The 23,867-nt window shown below is 39.2% G+C and overlaps 1 protein-coding gene across 9 annotated transcripts in view; it reads right to left on the bottom strand.

Annotated features, from left to right (window-relative positions):
* Positions 1 to 23,867, bottom strand: part of CEP162 (centrosomal protein 162) — a 332,176-nt gene that overhangs the window by 25,944 nt on the left and 282,365 nt on the right. For 8 of the 9 annotated variants that reach the window (XM_039532378.1, XM_039532384.1, XM_039532382.1 and 5 more), the window contains 11 exons: positions 22,109 to 22,228; positions 21,072 to 21,266; positions 18,111 to 18,192; positions 17,440 to 17,719; positions 16,648 to 16,915; positions 13,969 to 14,117; positions 10,691 to 10,918; positions 8,946 to 9,083; positions 5,722 to 5,834; positions 2,473 to 2,578; positions 230 to 356 (listed from right to left, as the gene is read on the bottom strand). In XM_039532378.1, coding sequence (XP_039388312.1) covers positions 230 to 356; positions 2,473 to 2,578; positions 5,722 to 5,834; positions 8,946 to 9,083; positions 10,691 to 10,918; positions 13,969 to 14,117; positions 16,648 to 16,915; positions 17,440 to 17,719; positions 18,111 to 18,192; positions 21,072 to 21,266; positions 22,109 to 22,228 — 1,806 coding nt within the window. The remainder of the gene's footprint in view (positions 1 to 229; positions 357 to 2,472; positions 2,579 to 5,721; positions 5,835 to 8,945; positions 9,084 to 10,690; positions 10,919 to 13,968; positions 14,118 to 16,647; positions 16,916 to 17,439; positions 17,720 to 18,110; positions 18,193 to 21,071; positions 21,267 to 22,108; positions 22,229 to 23,867) is intronic. The other variant, XM_039532381.1, reaches the window with a different exon arrangement.

Below are 23,867 nucleotides of genomic sequence, written 5' to 3'. Positions count from 1 at the left end.
GATACATTTCAGCACTTTGCCATTACTTTTTCTTTACTAAAATTTAAAGGTGTGACTCAAATTAAGTTTTCAAATATAAGAGCATTTCAAAAGCCTTTATGTCACATTTATTTAAGCCCTTTTGTATTACAAATAATTAAGTTTTATACATTTATTTAATAAAACACAGGTAAGGAGCAATTATCCAATTATTAATTGGAATGAGAGCCTCCACAAATGAGTACTTTACCTGAAGTAGAAACAATTTGGGCTCTTGCCAAATCTCTCTCTCTCCTCATTTGTCCCAAATCTACTTCAAGAGCTTGTTTGTCTTGCTTAAGCCGTTTTCTCTCTTCCAGCAATTTGGCTTCTTCCTTCTTAATTTTCACAGAAAACATGTAAAGAAAAATAAACCAACAGAACGTATGTTTTATACAAAAAAAAAAAAAGTAACAGGTGTTTTTCCATCATAAGATGAATCACAGCTGTTGCACTGGTCCCTTAGCAGCCGATGTGATTGTCTATGTTGGATAGTATCCTTTCTACGATACAGTGCAGAAAGACTATATGAAGTTAGTCACACAATACAGGCTGAATCTGAGGTCTCTTATAACATAACAGGCTCTTATTAAATCAGTCTTAGAAGCCAAACAATCCAGATTCAGTTTGTAAGTAGACCACAGTTAAAGAAAAAACTCTTTCAGTCTAGGCACAATGGAAAAATTTGAGTTTACATATATCAAGAACATAAACCCATTCCCAAACTTTAGTCTAGTTCATTTGTATCAGTGAGCACTAACCTTTAGCCTTACTCTGGCTATGCCCTCTTGGAGACCCTTCAAACCAACAATTAGCTTCTAGGTCTCCTGCTTTCCCAAGTCCAAAGGGAAACGAATGAGAAGGAAGGTTTCTCAGAAATCCACACTCCTCCTTGTGAGATCTATGCATACTTGCTGTCTGGATGTGGTTCTTTCTACAACCTACTGGTTTTCTTTCAAGATGCCAGGTCTTTCCCTTTGAGTGAGATGTGGCCTCACACACTGACCACCCGACAGAGATTTGTTCCTTCCTTTGCTTTGAGAAAGTGACAATCTTCCTGCCTCAGCTTCTCCATATTTAAAATGGGAGATCTGCCCTCATTCCAGTATACTGTCGATTACACGAATCACCTGGGGGACATGGTGTCAAGTATCAGAGGGGTAGCCGTGTTAGTCTGGTTCTGTAGAAGCAGCAAAGAGTCCTGTGGCACCTTATAGACTAACAGACGTTTTGCAGCATGAGCTTTCGTGGGTGAATACCCACTTCTTCGGATGCAAAGAAGAAGAAGTGGGTATTCACCCACGAAAGCTCATGCTGCAAAACGTCTGTTAGTCTATAAGGTGCCACAGGACTCTTTGCTGCTTCTGGGGGACATGGATTTTATTCAGATAATGGAGAGTTTGGATAATTGAGAGAGCAGGAGTGGCAATGCTAGGAGCTCTACTGTCTGCTAGGAGCTCTGCAGCTCTGCTGTCATGGCCTTGCTCCCTCCCTCCCATGACAGCAGGGGTGCAGGTGGCTCCCTGCACTGCTTCTTCTGCCTTCTTGATTATTGCAGGCACAAGAGGCCAAAGGTGCAGGGGCATTGTGGTCTTGGCAGAGCACAGCAGAGAATCCCAGCTGGGACTAGGCTCTGCCCTGTCAGGACCACAGCTGTCCTGCGGCTGTGCAGGGAGCCCTCTGCAGCTCTGCTGTCATGGCCCCACTCCCTTGACAGCAGGACTGCAGAAGGCTTCCTGCACTGCTGCAGGAGTTATTTAGCAGCAGGATGGCCTCCCTTCTCGCCAGAGGTCTCTGCTCTACTGGTGGACAAGGAAGGGATAAAGCAAAGGTTCAAACAATAGGATTTTGGAAAATCTGGAGGATATCCTGTATCTGTAAATTTATTTTCTCAGAGATGACATCTTTGGCTGTCTAGCACAAGAGCAAAAACTCTTCCCTTGCAGAATACAGAAACAGTTCAAAACTCTGAACTGGCAAAGGCACCCTTAAGGATCTGTCCACCAGCTATCATCTAGAACCCAACTGAAAAACACTCCTTAAACACTACACTAAACTTGCCTGAGACTAGCGTGTGTTCTTTATCAGTGTTTCAACTAAATGTGCACCTGTAAATGTCTGCATACCACCTTGCTGGCTGCCATCATTCTCATAGAACATTTCAGGATAACCACTGAAGCCCCCACAGAGATGACAGCGGCTAAAGGAATCTTTGGAGGCTAGTTTTGTGGGTTCAATTGATTATTCATTCATGCTATTTTCAAGTACTAAAACAAGACAAATTTTTAATAAATACTATAAAATGGTACATCATTTTAGTATACGGAAATATACTACAAAATTTCCAATTTTACTTTACACAATAAGTTTATGGTACCAATGGATATATTTATTTTACATGAAGAGATGAATATTTAAACCGGCATATACTTCTGGAACACAAAATCCACTTACCTGTGCTACTCGAAGTTCTGAAATCAGTTCGGTGAAACTCTGGTTTCTTGATGGTTTAGAATCCTGCTCTAAACGTGACAGGAAGTTATTTTTATCCATCTGTTCTCTAATGTAATAAAAACAAAAGAGAACATTATGCAGTTTGGTGATTTTATGTAACTTTCTGCTTCATTAACACAGTCAGTGGTTTCCATATGAATGGATCATCTCTACAAATTCTGGCAAATATTTGTTTTAAATCATTAAAAAAAGGAATAAGCATTGAAATAAATACTATAGGTAAAACACAAAGCCCAAAATTACTCCTGGGATATCAGACACCAATCCATCCATCTTCATAAATGCTAACTTGATGATTGTGATGCTGTGTATAAAAAAGATGACCATTTTTATCATTGTTGCTACCATTGTTATACAATTGCATACAAAGTATGCCATGTCAGATGTCAGTGGAAAAGTTAAGATTTGCTAAGTATCATGTATCATATCTTTGTATCTGAATTTATGAAGATTGGCTATGTACTTATGTCTTACACATGTGTTGTATTCCTGGGTGACACTCCCCAGAAAGAATTTACATTAGGGCTAGACAGCTGTGTGTTGATGGCCTATCAAGGACACTCCATTCTCAGAATGGACCATTGAAGAAACTCATCTTGTCCAGATGGCTCTTCCTGAGGATGCCATAGACGGCAAGGAGTCAATGACCACACCCCAGTGCTTCCGTAAAACATGTAATGGCATGTAATATGCTCATATGACCTTGGGCTCCATCTTGGGCCAGTAACTTTCCACATACAGGTGCTGTGGGCTTTGTTTGGGACTTCCATGCACATGGCAAAAGAAATAAAAGACCTCTGACACATAGCCATGTTGCCTCTTTCCTGCTCTAATTCTCTGGACTGTGGATTTACAACTAAAATGAGCCTTTTGAACTATGGACTGAGGACCTTCCAATCTTTTGGAAGTTGCTAGAGAGCCTTTACATACCAGCAGTCTATTCCACCACTACTACACACCTGATATAAGGACCTGGCAATCATTTGTATGTGTATGATTTATTAACCATTTATAACACCCTTTTTTTCTTTTCTTAATAAACCTTTAGTTAGTTTACTAAGGATTGGCTGACAGCGTGATATTTGGGTAAGATCTGAGATTCATAGTGACCTGGGGATGTGTATCTGATCCATTGGGATTAGGAAGAACCTCACATATGGTGAAATGAGGTTTATTGACTGGATAGAGCACAGGGCTGGAATGCCTAAAGGGGACTGTGTTTGGCTTCTGGTTAAACAGTGTGGTATTGCAGAAGTTCTTTAGCTACTGGCTATGTTGAGAAAGTGGATAAGGAAAAGTTATTTACTTATTCCCATAATACAAGAACTAGGGGTCACCAAATGAAATTAATAGGCAGCAGGTTTAAAACAAATAAAAGGAAGTTCTTCTTCACGCAGCGCACAGTCAACTTGTGGAACTCCTTACCTGAGGAGGTTGTGAAGGCTAGGACTATAACAATGTTTAAAAGGGAACTGGATAAATTCATGGTGGCTAAGTCCATAAATGGCTATTAGCCAGGATGGGTAAGAATGGTGTCCCTAGCCTCTGTTCGTCAGAGGATGGAGATGGATGGCAGGAGAGAGATCACTTGATCATTGCCTGTTAGGTTCACTCCCTCAGGGGCACCTGGCATTGGCCACTGTCGGTAGACAGATACTGGGCTAGATGGACCTTTGGTCTGACCCGGTACGGCCTTTCTTATGTTCTTATGGCTTGGTGAATCTAATTATAGAGTAAACCACTAGTTTTTGGGGGACTGTCTGGCCTATTTCTTGCAGTCTGCCCTGAGTGTGGTATTCTCAGTGTGGCCCATTCCAGGCAACAGTCACAATGATAATTGCAAAGATTTTAAATAAAACAAAAGACGACAACAAGTCATTATATGATCAAAATCAGTAAAGGTGACATCTACCCCTTTTCTGGCACAAACCACTATGTCTACACTGCAATAATAATAATAAAAAAAATACCCCACTGCAGTAGTGAGTCTCAGAGCCTGGGTCAACAGACTTGGGCTTCTACTAAATAAAGCCACGTAGATGTTCCCGCCTGGGTTGGAGCTCAGGTTCTGAAATCCACCCCTCCTCCCAAGTTTCAGATCTTGAGCTCCAACTGAAGCAGGAATGTCTACACAGCATTGGTAGCACTGCAGGATGAACCCAAGTCTGGAGACCTGGACTCCCAAGATTTGGTGATGTGGTTTGTTTGGGGTTTTTTTGGCAGTGTAGATAGACCCATAAACTCCAGTAAGCCACCTTTGCTTAGGAAAACTACACGCAAGTCTGGGGATAGAATCTACTCCCCACAAATTAAGCTCAGCTGTGAGCTCCTATACAAAGATTTGTAAATACTGGATTTTCATGGCTGGTGACCCACTACCTGTTAGACACAGATCCCAGTTTTACAGAGGGGGAGATTCCCCCTATATAACCACTGCTCAGTCACTCATCCCTCAGCACAATGATTCCTTTGTACTGGGGCTTTCCGTGACCTGAGCTGCTTGGAGAATTTCATCTTATGAGAATACTTATGCATAATAAAATAATAATAATAATAATAAACACATTTTAACATGGTAAATAAAATTATACTACAAAAAGGCACGCTCTCCCCCAGGCCTTCACTTAATTCTGTGGCCCATTCTGCGTATGAACAAACATTCACTCTTGAGATTTAGAATACAACTGTCTAAGCTACAAGCCCTATTTACTCCAGTAGGTCTCTAGAGAAAAGAGAAGGCTAAAAACCAAATTTGGACTCTTCCACCTCTCCCAATTTCAGTGGAATAGGAGCTCACCCATCACCTATCAGCATCTATGACAAAACAAACCGAACAACAGGATATCCGACAGGCTTGCTAGTTCTGTTTTTATGGTTCTACTTACTGAAGGCTTGTCTACATGGTGAGTTAAGTGTATGATATGCTGGTGCAGACTAACTGGCCTGTGCGGACCCTGGTGTGCACTAAAAGTTCCCTAGTGCATGTTAATGTTGTTCTGTTTCAGAGAGTATTATGTTAATGCACAGTAGGGAATTTTAAGTGCACACCAGCAAGGTCCACACGGGCTAGTTAGCGCACAAAATACTAGTGTAGACAAATTTATACCTCACTAGTGCAGACTAACACACAAGCCCTCAGACTAACTCTGAATTTACATGTCTTTACGTTAGAAGTTTAAACACACTCACCTTAAGGACCCTAACTCAGATGTTAAATGTTGATTTTCCTTAAACATCCTTTCCTCATTTTTCTTGTTTTGTATCTGGAGTTCTTTCACTTGCTTGTATAACCTTTCATTTTCCTAAGACAAAAAAGACAAACTTAACCTGCATTCGTTTATTAATAATAATTTTATCTGGCTCAATAGCATTTTTATTGTAATTTACATGTGTAATTTGCTTCTACCACATTCTTAATACTTAGATTTCATAAAGCAAATACTCTATTACCTTATTCATATAACACAGACTAAGTATAAATTACAGTAATTTATAAAAATACTAGACAATAACAACAACAGTGATAATAATAATAGGTCATATAATTGTAGTCACTGAATACTCACACATAGGCAAACATTTATGTTGGATGAGACCTTGATGTTTATAACAATTTGTTTTTCGAGCACATCTGAATATCAAATACTTTTTTATACAGTATGCTCAACTAAATTTAGTACACATTTAGCTGGGATAGTATCCAGCATCCACGATGATAACACTTGTTAAAAAATAACGAGTTAATTAAATTTGTAATTGAACTCCTTCAGAGAGAATTGTATATCTCCTGCTCTGTTTTACCCACATTCTGCCATATATTTAATTTTATAGCAGTCTTGGATGATGACCCAGCACATGCTGTTCATTTTAAGAACACTTTCACTACGGATTTGACAAAATGCAAAGAAGGTACCAATGTGAGATTTCTAAAGACAGCTACAGCACTCGACCCAAGGTTTATGAATCTGAAGTGCCTTCCAAAATCTGAGAGGGATAAAGTGTAGAGCAGGGGTGGGCAAACTTTTTGGCCCAAGGGCCACATCTGGGTATGGAAATTGTATGACAGGCCATGAATGCGGGCTCTGGGGTGGGGCCAGAAATGAGTTCAGGGTGCAGGAGGGGGCTGTGGGCTGGGGGGTGGAGTGCGGGGGGGTGAAGACGAAGAGTGAGAGCTCCAGTGTGGGGCTGGGGATGAGGGATTGGGGGTGCAGGAGGGTGCTCCGGGCTGGAACCGAGGGGTTGAGGTGCAGGAGGGGGTCAGGAGTGCAAGCTCTGGGCAGTGCTTACCTCAAGCAGCTCCCTGAAGCAGCGGCATGTCACCTCTCCAGCTCCTTCGCGGAGGCGCAGCCAGGCAGCTCTGCATGCTGCCCTATCTACAGGCGCCGCCCCTGCAGCTCTCACTGGCTGTGGTTCCCAGACAATGGGAGCTGCGGGGGCGGCGCTTGAGGCGGGGGCAGCGTGCAGAGCTCCTTGGCTGCCCCTATGTGTAGAAGCCAGAGGGGGGACATGCCACTGCTTCTGGGAGCTGCACAGATAGGGCAAGCCCCAGACCCCGCTTCCTGGCGGGAGCTCAAGTGCCAGATTAAAACGTCTGGAGGGCTGGATGTGGCCCCCAAGCCGTAGTTTGCCCACCCCTGGTGTAGCGCATGCTTTCAGAAGTCTTAAAAGAGCAACACTCCAATGTGAAAACTACAGAACCTGAACCACCAAAAAGGAAAATCAACCTTCTGCTGGTGGCATCTGACTCAGATGAAACTGAACATGCATCAGTCCACACTGGTCTGGATCATTACCGACCAGAACCCATCATCAGCATGGACGCATGTCCTCTGGAATGGTGGTTGAAGCATGAAGGGACATATGAATCTTTAACGCATCTGGCATGTAAATATCTTATGACACCAGCTACACCAGTGCCATGAGAAAGCCTGTTCTCACTTTAAGGTGACATCATAAACAAGAAGCGGGCAGCATTATCTCCTGAAAATGTAAACAAACTTGTTTGTCTGAACAACTGTCTGAACAAGAAGTAGGACTGAGCGGACTTGTAGGCTCTAAAATTTTACATTGTTTTGTTTTTGAGCGCAGTTATGTAACAAACAAAAAAATCTACATTTGTAACTTGCACTTTCATGATAAAGAGATTGCACTACAGTACTTGTATGAGGTGAACTGAAAAATACAATTTCTTTTTTTATACAGATTATATTTGTAATAAAAAATAAAGTGAGCACTGTATATTTTGTATTCTGTGTTATAATTGAAATTAATATATTTGAAAATGTAGAAAACATCCAAAATATTTAAATAAATGGTCTTCTATTGCTGTTTAACAGAGCGATTAATTGTGCGAATTAATCACAATTCATTTTTTTTAATCGCTTGACAGCCCTAGTTCTGAGTTATACCCAATCCCAGAAGAAAAGTTTCAAACTCTGTTCTCTAAGTTTTCTACCTTTCACCAGTGCAGTCAAAGACATAAGTTGCACCTCTGGGCTGAGAAGAAGATGGAGAGATGATGCAGATGCATGCTAGCAGAGCCAAGCTTACTGCATGAGCCTAGTTTTTCTTGGGAAAACTAGTTTTCCACATGTTTTGCGGATGGAAATTTTGATTCTTTATTGGCCAAATTGTATTTTATCTATTAAAGTTTTCAGCTCACAGGTCATACTCTTTTAATGCCAGGGAACACTATATAACTTGGGAAGAGCTCACTCAAAACTAGAAAGATATAAGCTTTTTTGAAATGTGTGTAATTTATTCATGCCCTTCAGACCTAAACCTCTACTGCTTTTTAGAAAAAGATATCTCCCTTCAGTAGAATAGGAGCAACTAGTCAAGGATTTCACCTACGAAAGTTTCATTCTCAGAAGAATCAGTTTAATAATTCACAGCTTTTCAGAGGGGGAGGGACAGCTCAGTGGTTTGAGCATTGGCCTGCTAAACCCACGGTTGTGAGTTCAATCCTTGAGGGGGCCACTTAGGTATCTGGGGCAAAATCAGTACTTGGTCCTACTAGTGAAGGCAGGGGGCTGGACTTGATGACCCTTCAGGGTCCCTTCCAGTTCTAGGAGATAGGTATAGCGCCATTAATTTTTTATTTTTATTTACAAAAGGCCCAAGTAAGGCAGCTTTTGAAATTTTGAAGAAGTAAAGGAAACCCCAGAAAGTTTTATTTTGTAACAATTCAACTAATTGTTTTAAAGTTAAACACAGATGCATCTTGTATGTGGAGGAGCACAGGAGCGCTTAACCTCAACTATGGATACAATGACCACGGTAGATGGGAGTCTAACTTGGGTGCTTTAGAAAATCCCATCTTAAAGTTACAAAAAACAACAAATTGTTTGTCTTATCTTTTTGTTTTTACAGCTAACCAAGGTTCACACCACCACATTAAAATATCACTCTACCTGCTGATAACCATGAAGAAGGTTCTCTTGATCTTGAATTTCCTTTTGGATTTGCTTTAACTTTTCTTCGGTGACAGCCTCTGTTGCCCCAAGGTGAAGCCATTTCTTTTCTTTGCTCAGCTCTTCCATACTATTTACCTTTTAAAATATACAAAGTACACAAAATGTCAATAAAACAATTGTTAGACAAAGTTCTCTGGAGAAAGCTTTACACTAAGTCAGATGGCATCTATAGTCCTTTTTATAATAAAACACATGGAAACAGAATACTTTGAGCCTTCAAAAATACTGGTGTCATCATAGAAGCATTATCTGAAAAAGAGAAGCACATGAAAGATTGTAGTAATATGCACAACAGGCCCTGTTCAGTATAAGGGCTTGTCTACATGGGGAAACTTACCAGCAGAACTATACTACTAACTCACCATGTGGACTCTCTTAATAAGAGAGTTCACATGGTATAACTGTAGCAGTATACTTGAACTGGTAAAGTTCTGGTGGTAACTTTCCCTGAGAGACAAGCCTTAAGCATAGTTTTGTAGAAAACACATCAGAAAGTGTATATAATTCTGCTTTTATTTTACCAGAAACTGACATTATATTAAACTTTTATTTGTAGTTCTAGTGTAAGGATTTATAATTGGAATGCTGCTCTGGAATGTGTAATATAGGATACGTATACACCGTACACCACTGGTGGTGGCATGTAGTACACATGCTGCAGTTAAAAGCATACTGCATCTATGGCAGCATGTAGCCATAGATATCAGTGAAATGCTCTGGCAGAGGAGAGGTAGTGGGGAAAGGCTTCAGCAGCTTCCTGCTGCCAGAGCCTTTCCCCACACCCCCTCAGCCTTTCCCAGTTGCTGGAGTCTTTTCCTGAGGCAAGGAAAGGCTCTAGCAGGGGGAAAGGTGAAACCTTTCCCAGCTACCTCTCCGGTGTCAGAGCTTTTCCCTGCAGCAGAGAATGACTCCAGCAGCAGACAGTTAGCACAGCCTTTTCCTGCTGTCTCCTCACTGTCAGAGTTCTTCCCCACTGGAGGAGTTAAAAACAACAGTGTAGAGGCAAGTAGAGTGGGTAGAGTATGTACTCACATACATACACACACTCTTCAGGTGTCTTTACTTGTCTAAGCCAGGCCTCACCAGTTACACTGTTATTTATACCCACGCTAGGGGGACTATGGGGATATGTACTCTACATGCTGCCAAAAGAAGCATGCAGCAGACAAATATCCAGAGAGGAATTAGACAGACAACCCCTAAGTAGCAAAGCCTCTATGTAGGAGCCTCTATTCATCTTGTGACTATGTGGCTCAGTGAAGAGAATTGGTAAGTAAATTGTTTGGTTGAGGTGAAAGTCCAAGACCATCTTTAAAAAACTTGGGGTGAGGTCTGGTAGAGATTTTGTCCTTATTTAAAAACACAAAAATAAAAAATGTGTAGGAGACCTTACTCTGAGGCCTGCAGATCCCCCATCCTCCTGGCTAACATGGTAGCCACAAGGAGTGAGGGAACAGCATAACTCAGTTTACTCTCTGGAAAAACAAACAACTTTAAGATTGATTTCAGATGGAACAGCAACAGTGTGAGTGTGCACCTTGCCCCCACCCCCACCGTTTATTTCCTGTTAATTGGTTCAGAGCAGGAATAACCGAACTAAGAAATACCGAGTGTTGTTTTCAGAAGCAAGTTTAAGCAAGACTTTCCCTTTGTCTGTGGTGGAAGATAATAAGGTACAGTACCTTGGTCTGAAGCACATAGTTTTCTTGACTCAGCCGAAAAAGCTCTTTGTCATGTTGCATTTTCATTTCTACCATCTTATTCTCCATTTCCTTCTCTTTCTGTGAAAATGAATCTTTCAGCTGCTGAATTAAATCATGTGCTGCTTTCAAATTTTCCTCTGCTTCCTCGACTCTTTTTAGCAAATAAAGTTCTCTCTCACAATTTTTGACAGGGAAAAGTGAGGAATCCTGGTGAAGAAAAATTATCAGAGAAACACTGCATTGAGATAATTAATCATTCATTTTCATTTCATTTCAATAAGATGAATTGAAGATTTAAGGTTAGCCAATACTACATCTTCTTTCTGTGAACTATTTCACTGAGCACTATGAAGATATAAAGAGCTGAACATGAGTGTTAATACAGTTAAGCAAGATTAAGTGTCCAGTGCCAGCAGATATCAGGGTTGAGGAGAAAAGAGTTGGGAAGGATCTTCACAGGTAAAATATATAATAGAAGTTATAAAATTATTGTCTTTAGGTTTTTGTGGGTTTTTTTAAGCAAGTCATGTTAAAATGCAATTTAAAAATAATATTTATACTACGGTTCTGGTAAAAAATGGCACCAATTTCAAAAAGCTTCTCCTTGTATGTGCGACAAATCCTATAATCTTACTTTAGAGATGAAAATGAATTTTTAACTACTTTTACTCTTCTTAGCACTAAAGAGCTAATTCTGCTAAGAGCAAATCAGTTGGATTTTAGTCTGACTCATACTTCAGAATGGCTAAATCCCAATAACAAAATAAATATTTCAAGGTGAACAAAGCTGTTAAAGCACTTTTGAGTTGTAGTAGCTCTAGGGCCAGATTTTTCTATTAGCTACACATACATGCAGTTCCCACCAACTTCAGCAGGAGTTGAACATGAACGGATGATGGGATAATGAGGACCTTTTAATATATTTCAGTAGGATAGGATTAAAAAAATAGATGTTACTTACCTGTTCTGTAACACTTGCTCTTCAAATGATTGCACATGTCCATTCCATGTGAGGCATGTGTGCCAAGTGCACTGAAGCCAGGGATTTTATTTCCCTAGTGGTATCCAGTGAGGTAGTGCCTATGCCTGCATGTACTCCTGGCCCAAGGTACAGAACTTGGAGCCACCCCAACACTTTTCAGTTCCTTTGCACTGGAATCCATAACAAGCTAGACTCTGAAGCAGAGGGGAAGGTGGGTGGGGTGTGGAATGGACATCTCGAAAAAACAGAACAGATAAGTCACTGTTTTTCCTTCAGGTGTTTGCACACGTCCATTCCACATTAGGTGACTCCCAAGCAGTTTGAAATGGAGGCAGAGGTCAGATTGTATCTGAAAAGGGATTGTAGAACTGCCTTTCCAAAGCTGGTATCATCCCTAGAAACTGCAGCAATACCATAATACTTGGTAAAGGAACGTGCATGTGTCAGAAATTGGGATATTTTCCCAAAATGCTATTGAAGTCACTTGAACTCCTGTGGAATATGCAGAAATCTTTGAAGGAGCAGTGGTCTCAGCAATCTCATAACACACTGATATGTACAAGGTGCTCTAATTTGAAATTCTTTGCAAGGAAACTGCCAGCTCCTTCATTCTGTCCGCAAAGGAGACAAACAACTGAGGGATGCATAGAATGGCTTAGTTCTGTCAAAGCAGCAGGCAAGGGCTCTATGCATGCCTAAAGTGTGGAGCCTCTATTCATCTTGTGACTATGTAGCTCAGTGAAGAAAATTGGTAAGTAAATTGTTTGGTTGAGGTGAAAGTCCATCATCACCTTTAAAAAAAACATTGGGGTGAGACCTGGTAGAGACTTATTTTATTTTATTATTTTAACATAAGGACAAAGTGTAGGAGGCCCTACTCTGAGGGCCTGCAGATCCCCCATCCTCCTGGCCAACATGGTAGCCACAAGGAAAGCCACTTTGACTGACAGGGATGTAATCAGGAGCATGCAACAAGTGACTCACAAGATGGGCCATTAGAAGTAATACTAGGTTCAAGTCCCAGGACACAGGCAGTGAGAAAGGGGGATCAGAGTGTCTCCACCATATATACTCTTGGCTGGGATTTCAAATAGATGCAAGGCACACAAGCAGCCCTGATGAGTCCTGCTATGTAAAAAATCTCTCTGCAGTTCACTGGGTGTGCCCACACTTAGTGCGGAATGGATATGTGCAATCACTTGAATTGACAGTTATTCCCAAGGAGGAGTGAACACAAATTTCAGAACCCATGCAAAACTGCAGCACTGGCATATACATTTTATTAAAAATAAAGGTTTACTTCTAAACTGAACAAAGTTAATATGGAAATCACCAAGAGGCAAACACGAAGCCTCACAATGCCATTTAGTCACTTTTCAGAAAAGAAAAGCACTTTAAAATTATTTTTGCTAATATTTTAAAAATATTCTGTTTGTTGTGGCCCATACACTCATTGGAAGCTGCCTCATCCTCCTGGTATGCACAGAGGTGCCAAAGAAGAAGGAAGAGCAGCACTCTGACAGGTAGTGCAGCATCCTATGCTCTTTTCTTTGCTTTCAAGATTTCCTTTGGGATCTTTTATGAGCCTTTTTTCATCTTGAAAAGATCTCTGAATAGAATCCCAAAAAATGGTAGCAAACATCCACAGCTACCTGAGCTGCCTTGCTCCATGTCTAGCTTACAGAAAAGCAGGAAGAATCTAGGGATAAATACCAATAAATGCATATAATTTCCTATAAGGCAAAAATAAATAAATCAATCTTGCTTTCTTATTGGCTGCCCACTGCCTGCCTGAATAAAGGAGGAGAAAAACTCTTTGCCATGTCAACCAAGTAATTTTTCTGTTGACATCAGAAGATACTATTATAGGCTCAAGCACAATACACAGTACTAATACAATGACAGACAAATACAGGTGCTAACTTACATGCCAAGTATAATAGTTTTATTTGGAAGTTTTATTTAAATTAAACCCATTTGATACTGAAATATTAATGTTTAGAAATTAAATAATGTATAGCATTTTCACAATAACATTGACATAAAACTACCCAAACAGGCTGATCTGGGAACCTAAAGTGGCAATATGACTTTAGCAATATCTTTTAGAAGAACATCAACATTTGATTAAAGCAAACTCTTAATCCAAAGCTTCAGCATTTGTTGATCTTGTTATAAAAGGTGTTACAAAAAGCCTTAACAAAACTGGTATGCAAAATTCTTCATCACAGGTGTTCTTGTTTTGAGCAGTAATAACTTAAAATACTACACTTACATTTTGAGACTGCACACAAGAATCCATTTCCTTAATCTGTTGTCCAAGGGCATTAACAACTGACTGGCTAGACGTAACCATATTGTTGACCTTTTTAGAAGCTGATTCATTTATTGCAGATCTTATTACCCTAGTAGTAAATAATGTTTCTTCATTTTGAGAGGAAAAAGCAGAACAGAACAAAATTCAGTGAGTGACAGACTGTGAAGGCACTGTGCTTTCAGGCTATAAAACCAATGAAAATGCTTATTTTCTACTTGTGAACAATACATACTGTATGTACATGCTCTCAAAAAGTCAAATATATTCATATGATCCACCAGTGCTAAGCCTCAAGCTTCTGGCTCACAATTTAGGCACTCCGTAGTTAAGATTTTCAGTTAATTCAAGAACTTCCACAACAAATTATGTGCAATGTTACTGGAGATGGAGTAGCCATCATTTCCTTTAAGTATAAATAAAATTTTTATAAAAAACAATGAGAAGTATAACTGTAATAACCATAATGCCCTGTAGACCAAAAGACCAGGATAATTTATCCATTAATTGGACAGCAAATACACTAGCTCAGTTCATTTTGTGAACTTTCCACAAGCCACCCACTTATATGTGAAGATACTACAGAATACCAGTCACAGCAAAAATAACACCAATCTTAGAAATAGACCCTGTAGCAAAACTAAAAAAAAATAACACAGTTTAACTGAGAAACTCAGCATCTATTCGTAACAGCCAACATGACATTGGCATATGCAGTGTAGTTGCAGGTATGTTGGTCCCCAGATATGAGAGAGACAAGATGAGTGAGGAACTATCTTTCATTACAGCTCTGGGTGGGCTCAAAAGCTTGTCTCTCTCACCAACAGAAGTTGGTCCAATAAAAGATATTATCTCACCCACCTTGTCTTTCTAACTTGACACTGGGACATAAACAGTGAAATTCATCCTAGGGTAGGAAACAACACACATTCAATAATTTATAGCTCGGTAGCCTAGAACATGGTGGTTTTCTGTAACTACCAATACTACAGACTACATACGCTCCTTCCAAAAAAAACCCTGAGCTGATGACAGGAGTTTCTACCTATAGTGCAGGAGAATATATTGGTAAGTGACCATGTTGCAAATCAGATGCCTTTTGCTCTTCTGAAGAGCTGGTCTCTTTCAGGTTTTAGCTCTGGTACTGTTGGTTGTGAAATGGTTGTTTGCTTCTAAGACTACCTGAAGTATTTTTCCTGGGAATTTTAAGTAGGACAAATAAACTTTTCCTTACTAGCCACCTCTGTCACCATTTTATCCAGAAGCTCCCTAAACTGTCGGGCTCTCAAAATAAGGGAACATAGACAGGAGCTGTTTTACCCTACAGTGTGCTCCATATGCTTCCTGGAGACCACGTTAGATGCTATAGAATGTGCCGAGAATCTGAGAGCATCCACAGAGTGGATGCCTGCAGTACCTCAGAAATAACAAATATTGCCCACAAGATGCCAAAACTGATCAGGAATTTTAAAAGTTCAAATGAACCAAATCCTGAAATTCTGTCTTTATTTGTAGTTCAGTCTCCACTGTACAAGCCACGTGGAAACAGAGAATTCTGGCAGAGGTTTTTTCTTAGTTGGCAACCTCAATGTCAGATTAATTGGCATTAAGGAAAAAACTAATTCTGGAAATAAAAGCAATTGTTTCTTTGTATTTTCTAACAAGCTCCAAAATGCCCAACTGAGGATAAAGATAAACTCGTATAAAAAACAGGACAGGCTACACTGAAAGAGGTTACGATATCACTCCAATAAGTTGAACTATCCAAAACAACTTTAACAGAAATGAAGATTTTTTAGTTGCAGAGAATATTTATACTTACCAAAGTAAAAACTATAAACAGATGTACATATGTTTTTGAAGGCAAAACTATTTTCTGTTTAGTTGGTCAGCAATAGTTAAATAAATCTAGTGGTAGAGCATGGGCTTTGAATAATTACATATGACTAGAGTAAAATGTAATTTTTACTTGGGAAGTACAGCAGGTCAAAAAATGTTTTTTCCTTTCTATGGAAAAATTTTAATTTTCATAAGGAAATTGAAAATGTGTGTGTGGGGTTTTTTTTTGGTTTTTGTTTGTAATAAAAAAGGTGGGTTTTTTTAATTAAAACACAATGTTTTTTGAGGACAGCAGGCACTTTCCATAAAAACTTGCATGTCATCAAAAATCGACAGAAGTTTTGACTAGCCCAGTAAAGGAAGGTTTGAAATCCACATGTAAAATATGCTACAAAAGAAAGATTACATTTCTACAACAAGTTCTGGTAGGCCTATTCAAGCATAAACTGCTTACATTTATTTTTCTTATTTTACTTTTGGACTGACTATGATATCCATGAGTCAGTGATATCAAAATGCATCAGTCATACAATCTGACTGCAATTTGAAAATATGATAGCTAGGCCCACCTCTCAGGAACATGCAGGAATCCTGGGAATCTCACACTGATTTATTCTTTCAGGAAAAATTAACACTGCTATAAGACTTTCATCTTTAGGAAGTGGAAAAAGTACATCACATAAAATCTAACACTATTTTGTGTGTGTAACATCAAAACCAAAAGCTCTCTGGATTAAACAAAAATTAACCTCTCAACTCTTCATTTAAGACAGTTTTATACACATAATTGTATCAGTTTACCTTTTTGCCTTGCTTTATCTGGAGGTGATTTGGCTTTCAAACTTGGCTTTTTGAAAGCTTCTTTTGATGCTCTCTTTTCACTAGCTGTGGAAAGTTGTTTTAAGGGTGAAGTGGGTTTACCATATCCAGAACTCCTAACCAATATATGAGGTGCAATGGGAGATTTCTTCTTATGTAAAGGAGCTGTACTTCTAGTGCTCTTGTGCATTATTTGCTTATTAATCACTGAATCCAATCCCTTGTTCCTCCAGGAGCTGGACTGACATGCCTGTGTAGAATAAGTATAGTATGTAACAACCACATTAGACTATAATAAAATCTGAAGGTAACTTCAATTTTATTCCTGTTTATTTAAATATAATTCTAGTAACAGAATACTAGGCTAGTTACAAGAGTTATACTTAAATAAACAGGAATAAAATTTCTGTTGAATCTGAAAATGAATAATCCAAACCCAAACAAATGAATAATGTGTAATTCTACAAAAATCTACAGTGCTTTTAAGGTAGTGAAAAGAAGATATCACACCGAGAATAGAAAACTGCCTATTAGGTGGAATGGACAACAGGGTAGAGATGAAAAAGACCTAATAGGTCATCTTGGAAATTGGCATTCAGCTTTGGAGCCATGACCCTAATCAATAGATAGCAATAATGTTTTCTTGGGAATCCCCAAATTATGGGCAGACTCTAAGCTCCTAAAAATATTTCTAGCAAATATGTTCGTAAAAACCTGTATGTAATTTAAAATGATTTTTTAAAAACAGATAAAAGAGAGCTAAATATTGCTTACCTTATTAATTTTGCTGTCCTGATGCAACAATGCAGAATCTTGTAGTATTTTTTGCCTCAAAAGGTCAAGCTGCTCTTTATCAATCTGGTTTTTATCAGTCCCTTTCTGATGACTACCTTCATTTGAAGTTTCCTGGAGAAAAACACTCTCTTCTTCTTTACTATGTTTTTCAAACAAAAAATCTAAACTTTGCTTCTCCAGAACTGCATCATTTTTGTGTTCTTTAAATGGCAAATGGCTGATAAATTCAGCTGCTCTGCTGTCTGTTAGTTTTACTGGACTAAAGAAAAATAAAAGTGCATTTAACAAGACTTGCAATTTGCTTACAATTTTTTTTTCTAAAATTGACACACAAATGCAAAGTTATTTCCGTTGCCAGGTCAAAAGACTACTTATTTTTGAAATAGCTACTTGCAATACTTCTAAACTGTATTTACTAATGGAGTAAGTCTACTGGAAATAGATCTTATTTTCAAAAGTGGCCAGACCAACTCAGAATACATATTCACTTTACACATCAGCACAAATGACACACACTAGTACTAAATTATCTAGCGCAATAAAATCTAGATTCCTAGCTCAAAAATGACCCTAGTTATTCAGAAAGATGATTGTCACAAATAAATTATGGGTATTAAGATGTTAAAACATGCATTTTCTAAAACAAATACCTTACAGGCTCCAGGTCAAAGCCTCTTGCATGAGATGAATCTGCTCTAATGGGTTTCATCAATTCCTCTACAGTGAGCAAATCTAAGGATTGGAATAAATTATTAATGTTAAGTATAATATTTAATACATAGTAATAAACTAGTTTTTTAAAAAATATTACAATTCTGAGTGGGTGATAGATTTAGAAAACATATTTGTATCAAATGCTATAACTGAGTATTTGGCAATAATATCACGTATCTTTCTGAAACATGCCCCTTACTTATTTAACTTGGCATCAAACAGATTCCAAGATATCTACCATATAAATAATTCACTGATGTTGAAGGGGGGAAAAAAAAAAACAACAAAAAACCTTGTCTCAACTGTAAAAGTAACTTCTAACACAAAACTGTCAGAATCATTAATTTTGAGTGGGTGGGGTTTTTTGGGTCTTGTTTTTACAAGCATCATCATTGTCAAGAAACTACATACAATCTCTCAGGTGTTATTCAGATATTTTAAGTTAGACACAGGTATTCCAAATGGGTATCATTCTGCTTGAATATTGCATAAAGTATTTATTGGCATTTTTAACTTAAATCACTAACTACGTTTTAAGTGCTGTATTGAACACACTGATAAGGATAATATAAAACCAGTAATAAATGAAAGCTGTTAACTTGAACCCCATTAAAAAGCAAACAAAAGAGATACTGAGCTAAACTCTGACAAACAGTAGCGTGTAATTCTCCAAAATCTCCAGTGCTTCTAAGATAGTGAAAAGAAATCGCAGACAGAAAATAGAGATGGAAAAGACATACTAGGTCATCTCGGAAAATGGTGTAAATTAGGAATAACTCTCCTCAATTCCTTGGTGTAACTAAGAGCAGAGAACTTAGCCTGTTAATGTTTGTCACATAGAAAACGTGGGTAGAGAAGATCTTGTTTCTAAGCTTTACAAAGGGTGTTACAAATACAAAACAAAGTAAAATCTTTTCTTAAAATAGAACTTTATGTAGTATGAATCTTTGTAGGCCAGATCCTACCCTCCTGTGGTAAAACCCATGGGAGAGAGCTGTTGGGGAAGGAGATCTTTGCAAAGATTAGCTCCTGTAGATTTCTCTATATTGTCTCATTCAAGTCTGAACCTGTGTTGGGTAAGGTAATCAGAGCTGTCCCAGAACATGACAGATCCCCTGGGATCTGCAGGAGGCCATCCACATGGAGATCCTTTACCTCTGCATCAGCTCTGGCCCCTGCTAGCTCTTCCTTGGCAATACAATGCTATTGGAGAACTCTGTTCGCCCTGGATGCCTTTAGGATGCAAGGAGGGTGCTTAATAGAAAGATAACTGTATCAGACTATATTATCCTTGCTGGCAATGTGCAACTTGCCTTCTCATTCCTATCACCTGTGTAGTCTTCACCCACTCTCTACCACTGTAGATCATGATCTGGTATAGCACTCTCTAAGAGTTTGAGTAGAAGAGAAGAGATAATGCCACTGATGTGGCTGATCCCCCATCTTGTGGGAGTAGAGATTCACACACTGAAGATCCACTCCCTGGTTAGATTTCAGGGAGAAGATTGAGAGTCAAAATTTCAAAAGTGCCTAAGTGGTTCAGGAGCTCAAGTCCCATTTTCAAAAAGCACTTAGAAACTCAAGTCCCACTCAGTAAGACAGACTTAGGCATTTAGGAGAAAAGCTGGTCAGAAAAATTGCAACGAAATATTTTTTGTCATAATTTTCTGATACATGGAAATCAAAATATTTCAAGGAAGCAGTTTGAATTTGACAAACTTCTGATAGGACCCAGGAAGGTTCCCTGTCATCTCATGTGCCTGGATTCTCAGCAGTTGGGGCTTGCGGGTAGGATGAAGTGCAGCTAGAACCCTGGAAGACCCAGCTCAGCCAGGAGCCTCAGAACTGTCACACCCAGGGTTCCAGCTTCAACCCACCAAGCATGTTAGAAAGCACCCACGGCTTCTCAGGTCCAAGCAGATCACCATATGGGCTGCAATGAAGCCAGGGATGCTGGCAACCACAGGCTGAAACTCACATGATTTTTGTTAGCTCCATAGCTGCCCTTCAGTGAATGGCAGCAGTTAAGCTGACCAGACTTTTGTCAAGTTAAAAGGTCTGGTCAATTTCATCGCTGTTATTCAGTGATGGACAGCAGTGAACCTGATAAAAATCATGTCAATTTCAGTCTGCAAATGCCAAGGCATCATGGGTCCCCAGCTTCCCTGTAGCCTGCCAAAGAGGCAGCTGGGTATCCCAGGAGCATATTTTGTTTCAGAAACACCAGGTTTTTGTGTTTCCAAAATGAAATGTTGCAGGATTTCAGTTCTGTGAAAATTCTGGAGAATGACTTTTTGTCCCACATCAGAATTTAAAAAAATTCTGAAAACTCTAAAGTTTTCACAGAACTGTAATTAGGTTTCCCAGCCAGCTCTACTTAGGAGCCTAAAATGCTCTTGAAAATGGGACTCAGACTTCTGAAAAATTTTACCCCTAGGCTTATATATTTCACTTGTTTTGTGAACAAAAAACAGTTTTGTTTTTTCAGTTTTTAAAAAGAGATTTGTTTTATGCAGTAGAGAATATTGGAGTCAATAGTAAATGCATAAATGCTTTAAGTTTTAGCTCTTTCGTTTGAAATAATTCCTTTAAGTAACTTGAATACACTTCTCACATGTAACTTGAACATAACCCAAAACATACACTGATTTTACATAATTTGAACAAGAAAGGAATTATACAAAGATTATATACTAAAGATTAGTGGAGCATGAGCAATACAGTCCACATTACCAGAAACCACAGCTCTTTTAACCTAAAATAAATGGCAAATAGCTGCACTCTGTACTGGTTCTATCCATAGAGTTTGAATGTATCATTTCCATAATGTGGTAATGTTAACTAAGGAAAGGCAATAGATGGGAAATCACAACTCTCCTTCCATGTGCAGTATCTACCTGATTCAGTAGTTGAGATGTTTTTTGCACAGTCTTCGTTGTTTTGTGAAGCATCTTGGACTGGGCACTCTGCATTTTCCATCGCACTCAGATTAATTCTTTGCTCATCTGTGTCTCCTAGAGACTGATCAATATGACAATAGGCCTGCTGTAATGCTTCAATATCACTGTTAGTTTGTCCATAGGAAATACCTGCTGGAAATTAACAATCACAAAATGCAGGGAACTGGAAATTCATTAGAGAAACAATTAGTAAACTCAACACATTGGAAGCATAAGTTTCAGTTACCAGCATGATCTATTAACAGATAAATGTAACAACATTGTGACAAAGTAATTAGAAAAAGAAAAGAAATCCAACAATTTACTTTTCCTCTCTTGATTCACAAATTTCAAAATTTACAGGGAGCAACTATTGCTGAAAACAGCAAACTTCATTTTAACTAGCAAAGTGTTTATTAAACAATACTTGCTCTTCTTACAGTCTTTTCTCTGCAATTATAGGTGTTTCTATTTTTATATATATTTTCACTACTAAAACTCACAAAAATGAGAAGTATATTTTGTTTGATAAAATACAGTGCGCCTATGATGAAATAAGTGTATTGCAAGTCTTCATGGACTTATATATTTTCTCATTGTTTTGACTTCTCTCTCCCATGACAGTTTTGAGTACAATTAAAATTTTAGCTGCTGTAAATGTCTATTTTTGACTTCTAAATGAAATTCAATTGCTAAAGTGTGTGTGTGTGTGTGTGTGTTTGAGAAAGCAGCTTGCAATGATCAAGAAAGAATAGAAGAAAATATTTAAAACTTAAGTATCAGTTGTCTAGAAAGGGCCTTTATGAAAAACAATTTAAGCCTGAAAAGAAAAAACATTTCCTTCCTCAAGATTTTGGTGATTACCAACCAGGGCTTGATTTGCATAGGGAACACAGAATTTCTTTATTTCCTCTATCCAATCCTCTGGATCCAGTCTCCAGCTAAAATAGAGTCTAAATCAAAACAAACAAACAAAAAAGACAAAGCAGCCTTACCAGTTCCATTTATTTCATCCTTAGTGACTTCAGGTGTCTGATGTTCAGTCACTGCTGCATCTTGCTGTTCAATGACCTTTTGGGTTTCCAAGGTGGAGTCTTGTGAATCAAGCAACACAACTAAAAGGATACAAAAAGATAAACCTGGGACTTTAGAGAACACTGTCACTGATGTGATATTATACTTTCTCCATCCTGGCTCAGTGGATGCAGAATACAATTTTAATCTGTTAGGAATAGATTGGCACCTTGCGATCCGTCATGTGTATGGGACAGGTCCTAATTGCACTTCCACCAGCAGCAGAGCAGGCCTTTTCAGTCTCTGCTTCCCTCTTGCTCCTTGGGGGAAGCAAGCTGCTCCAGCTCTTTTCCCAGTGCAGCTTCCCTGCCCACTCTGCTCCAAACCACCTTAGTTGTGCTGGCAGGCACACTAGAAAAGAGGAGCTAAGGCTCAATCCACACCCCATTCCTGCCTACCCACCTGCATGGAAGAGGAAGTAGTGGCTTAGCAATTGCTATTTCCCCACCATGCTGTGACAAGCAACGCGAATAGCCAAATGGGTGTACAGGGGAGTCACATCTTACGCGACTCTGAAGTCAGTGGATAAGGCGAAAATCGCCTATAGTCAAATGCTCATTGAGGGGAATGGCGGGCGGAATCGCTCGCACTACAGGTACAGTATCTAAATTGTTATTTCTCTCTTTTTAGTTTTGCCAAGTGCGTATAGTTAAAATCACTTAAGTTAAATGCGCCTATGATGCAACTCCACTGTACACACCCTTATATTACACTGCACAGATAGGCACATGAGTAAGCCCTTTAGTTAACCCTCATGAATTAAGCCCTCACTTGGTTTTATTACTAATAGGCCTTTACCATTTATCCCTTAAAATTCAGGATTAGCATACTTGAACATAAAACAGACTGTTAGAGTAGTTAATATTTTGTTAATTCACCGGCAGGTATTTTGTTACTGGGGCAGGCCTTGCTGGAGCCCTAGGCATAGCTAACAGTGTGACCCAAAGGCTATGAACCACAGTAGGCTTGGCCTTGGCAAAATAACTAATACACTAGATACTGGCTAACCAAGTAAGCACATTCCTGACTAGAGAGGATGGTACAAGAACACCCAGTGTTCTCAAGTAACTACGTAAATATATTCCAGGAAGTTAATACAAATACACCCCAACCTAGCACAAGATAAAATGGTGTGACAGAGTAATGAATAGGGGTGTTTTGTCCGAGACATCAGGAGCAAGGTACATGGGGAGGTAACAAACTGATGTCATGAAACAAGTAAGGTAGTACATAAATTGTTTATCCCAGTTGTTTGTCTCAGTCTATAAATGTCGGGGCACCTCGCCTTAATCCTTTGTGTGGCCAAGAGGACAACAGAAATTCCCGCTCCTGTCTGAGCCACTCCTTGCCACAGGGCACTCATGTGTTAATGTACTTGTGCAAGTTGTGTGAGTCATTAGGACTGTGCCTAGAGGGCAATAAACCTGGCTGAGTGCCTTGGTCACTGAACCGTGCCTGTGGTCTTTCTCTATGAGTAACATTGAGGTCTGCTGAATTACCAGGCTGAGCTTTCTGCTTGCGCTGGTAACACCGAAGCTCCAAGAACAGAAGCACCAAGCAGCTGTAACAGCTTAGCAACCTTGACAGTGTTGCTCTAACAACAACATTCCTCTGCACTTATGAACTGGCTAACTACAGTTCATTTGTTAGACCCCCACATGTTTTGTAGACACACCAAAT

The sequence above is a fragment of the Mauremys reevesii genome, linkage group 3 (assembly GCF_016161935.1).
Source record: "Mauremys reevesii isolate NIE-2019 linkage group 3, ASM1616193v1, whole genome shotgun sequence".
NCBI classification, from domain to species: Eukaryota; Metazoa; Chordata; order Testudines; family Geoemydidae; genus Mauremys; species Mauremys reevesii.
The sequence above is the reverse complement of the archived record's forward strand: the minus strand, read 5'-3'. Positions and strand labels throughout refer to the sequence as shown.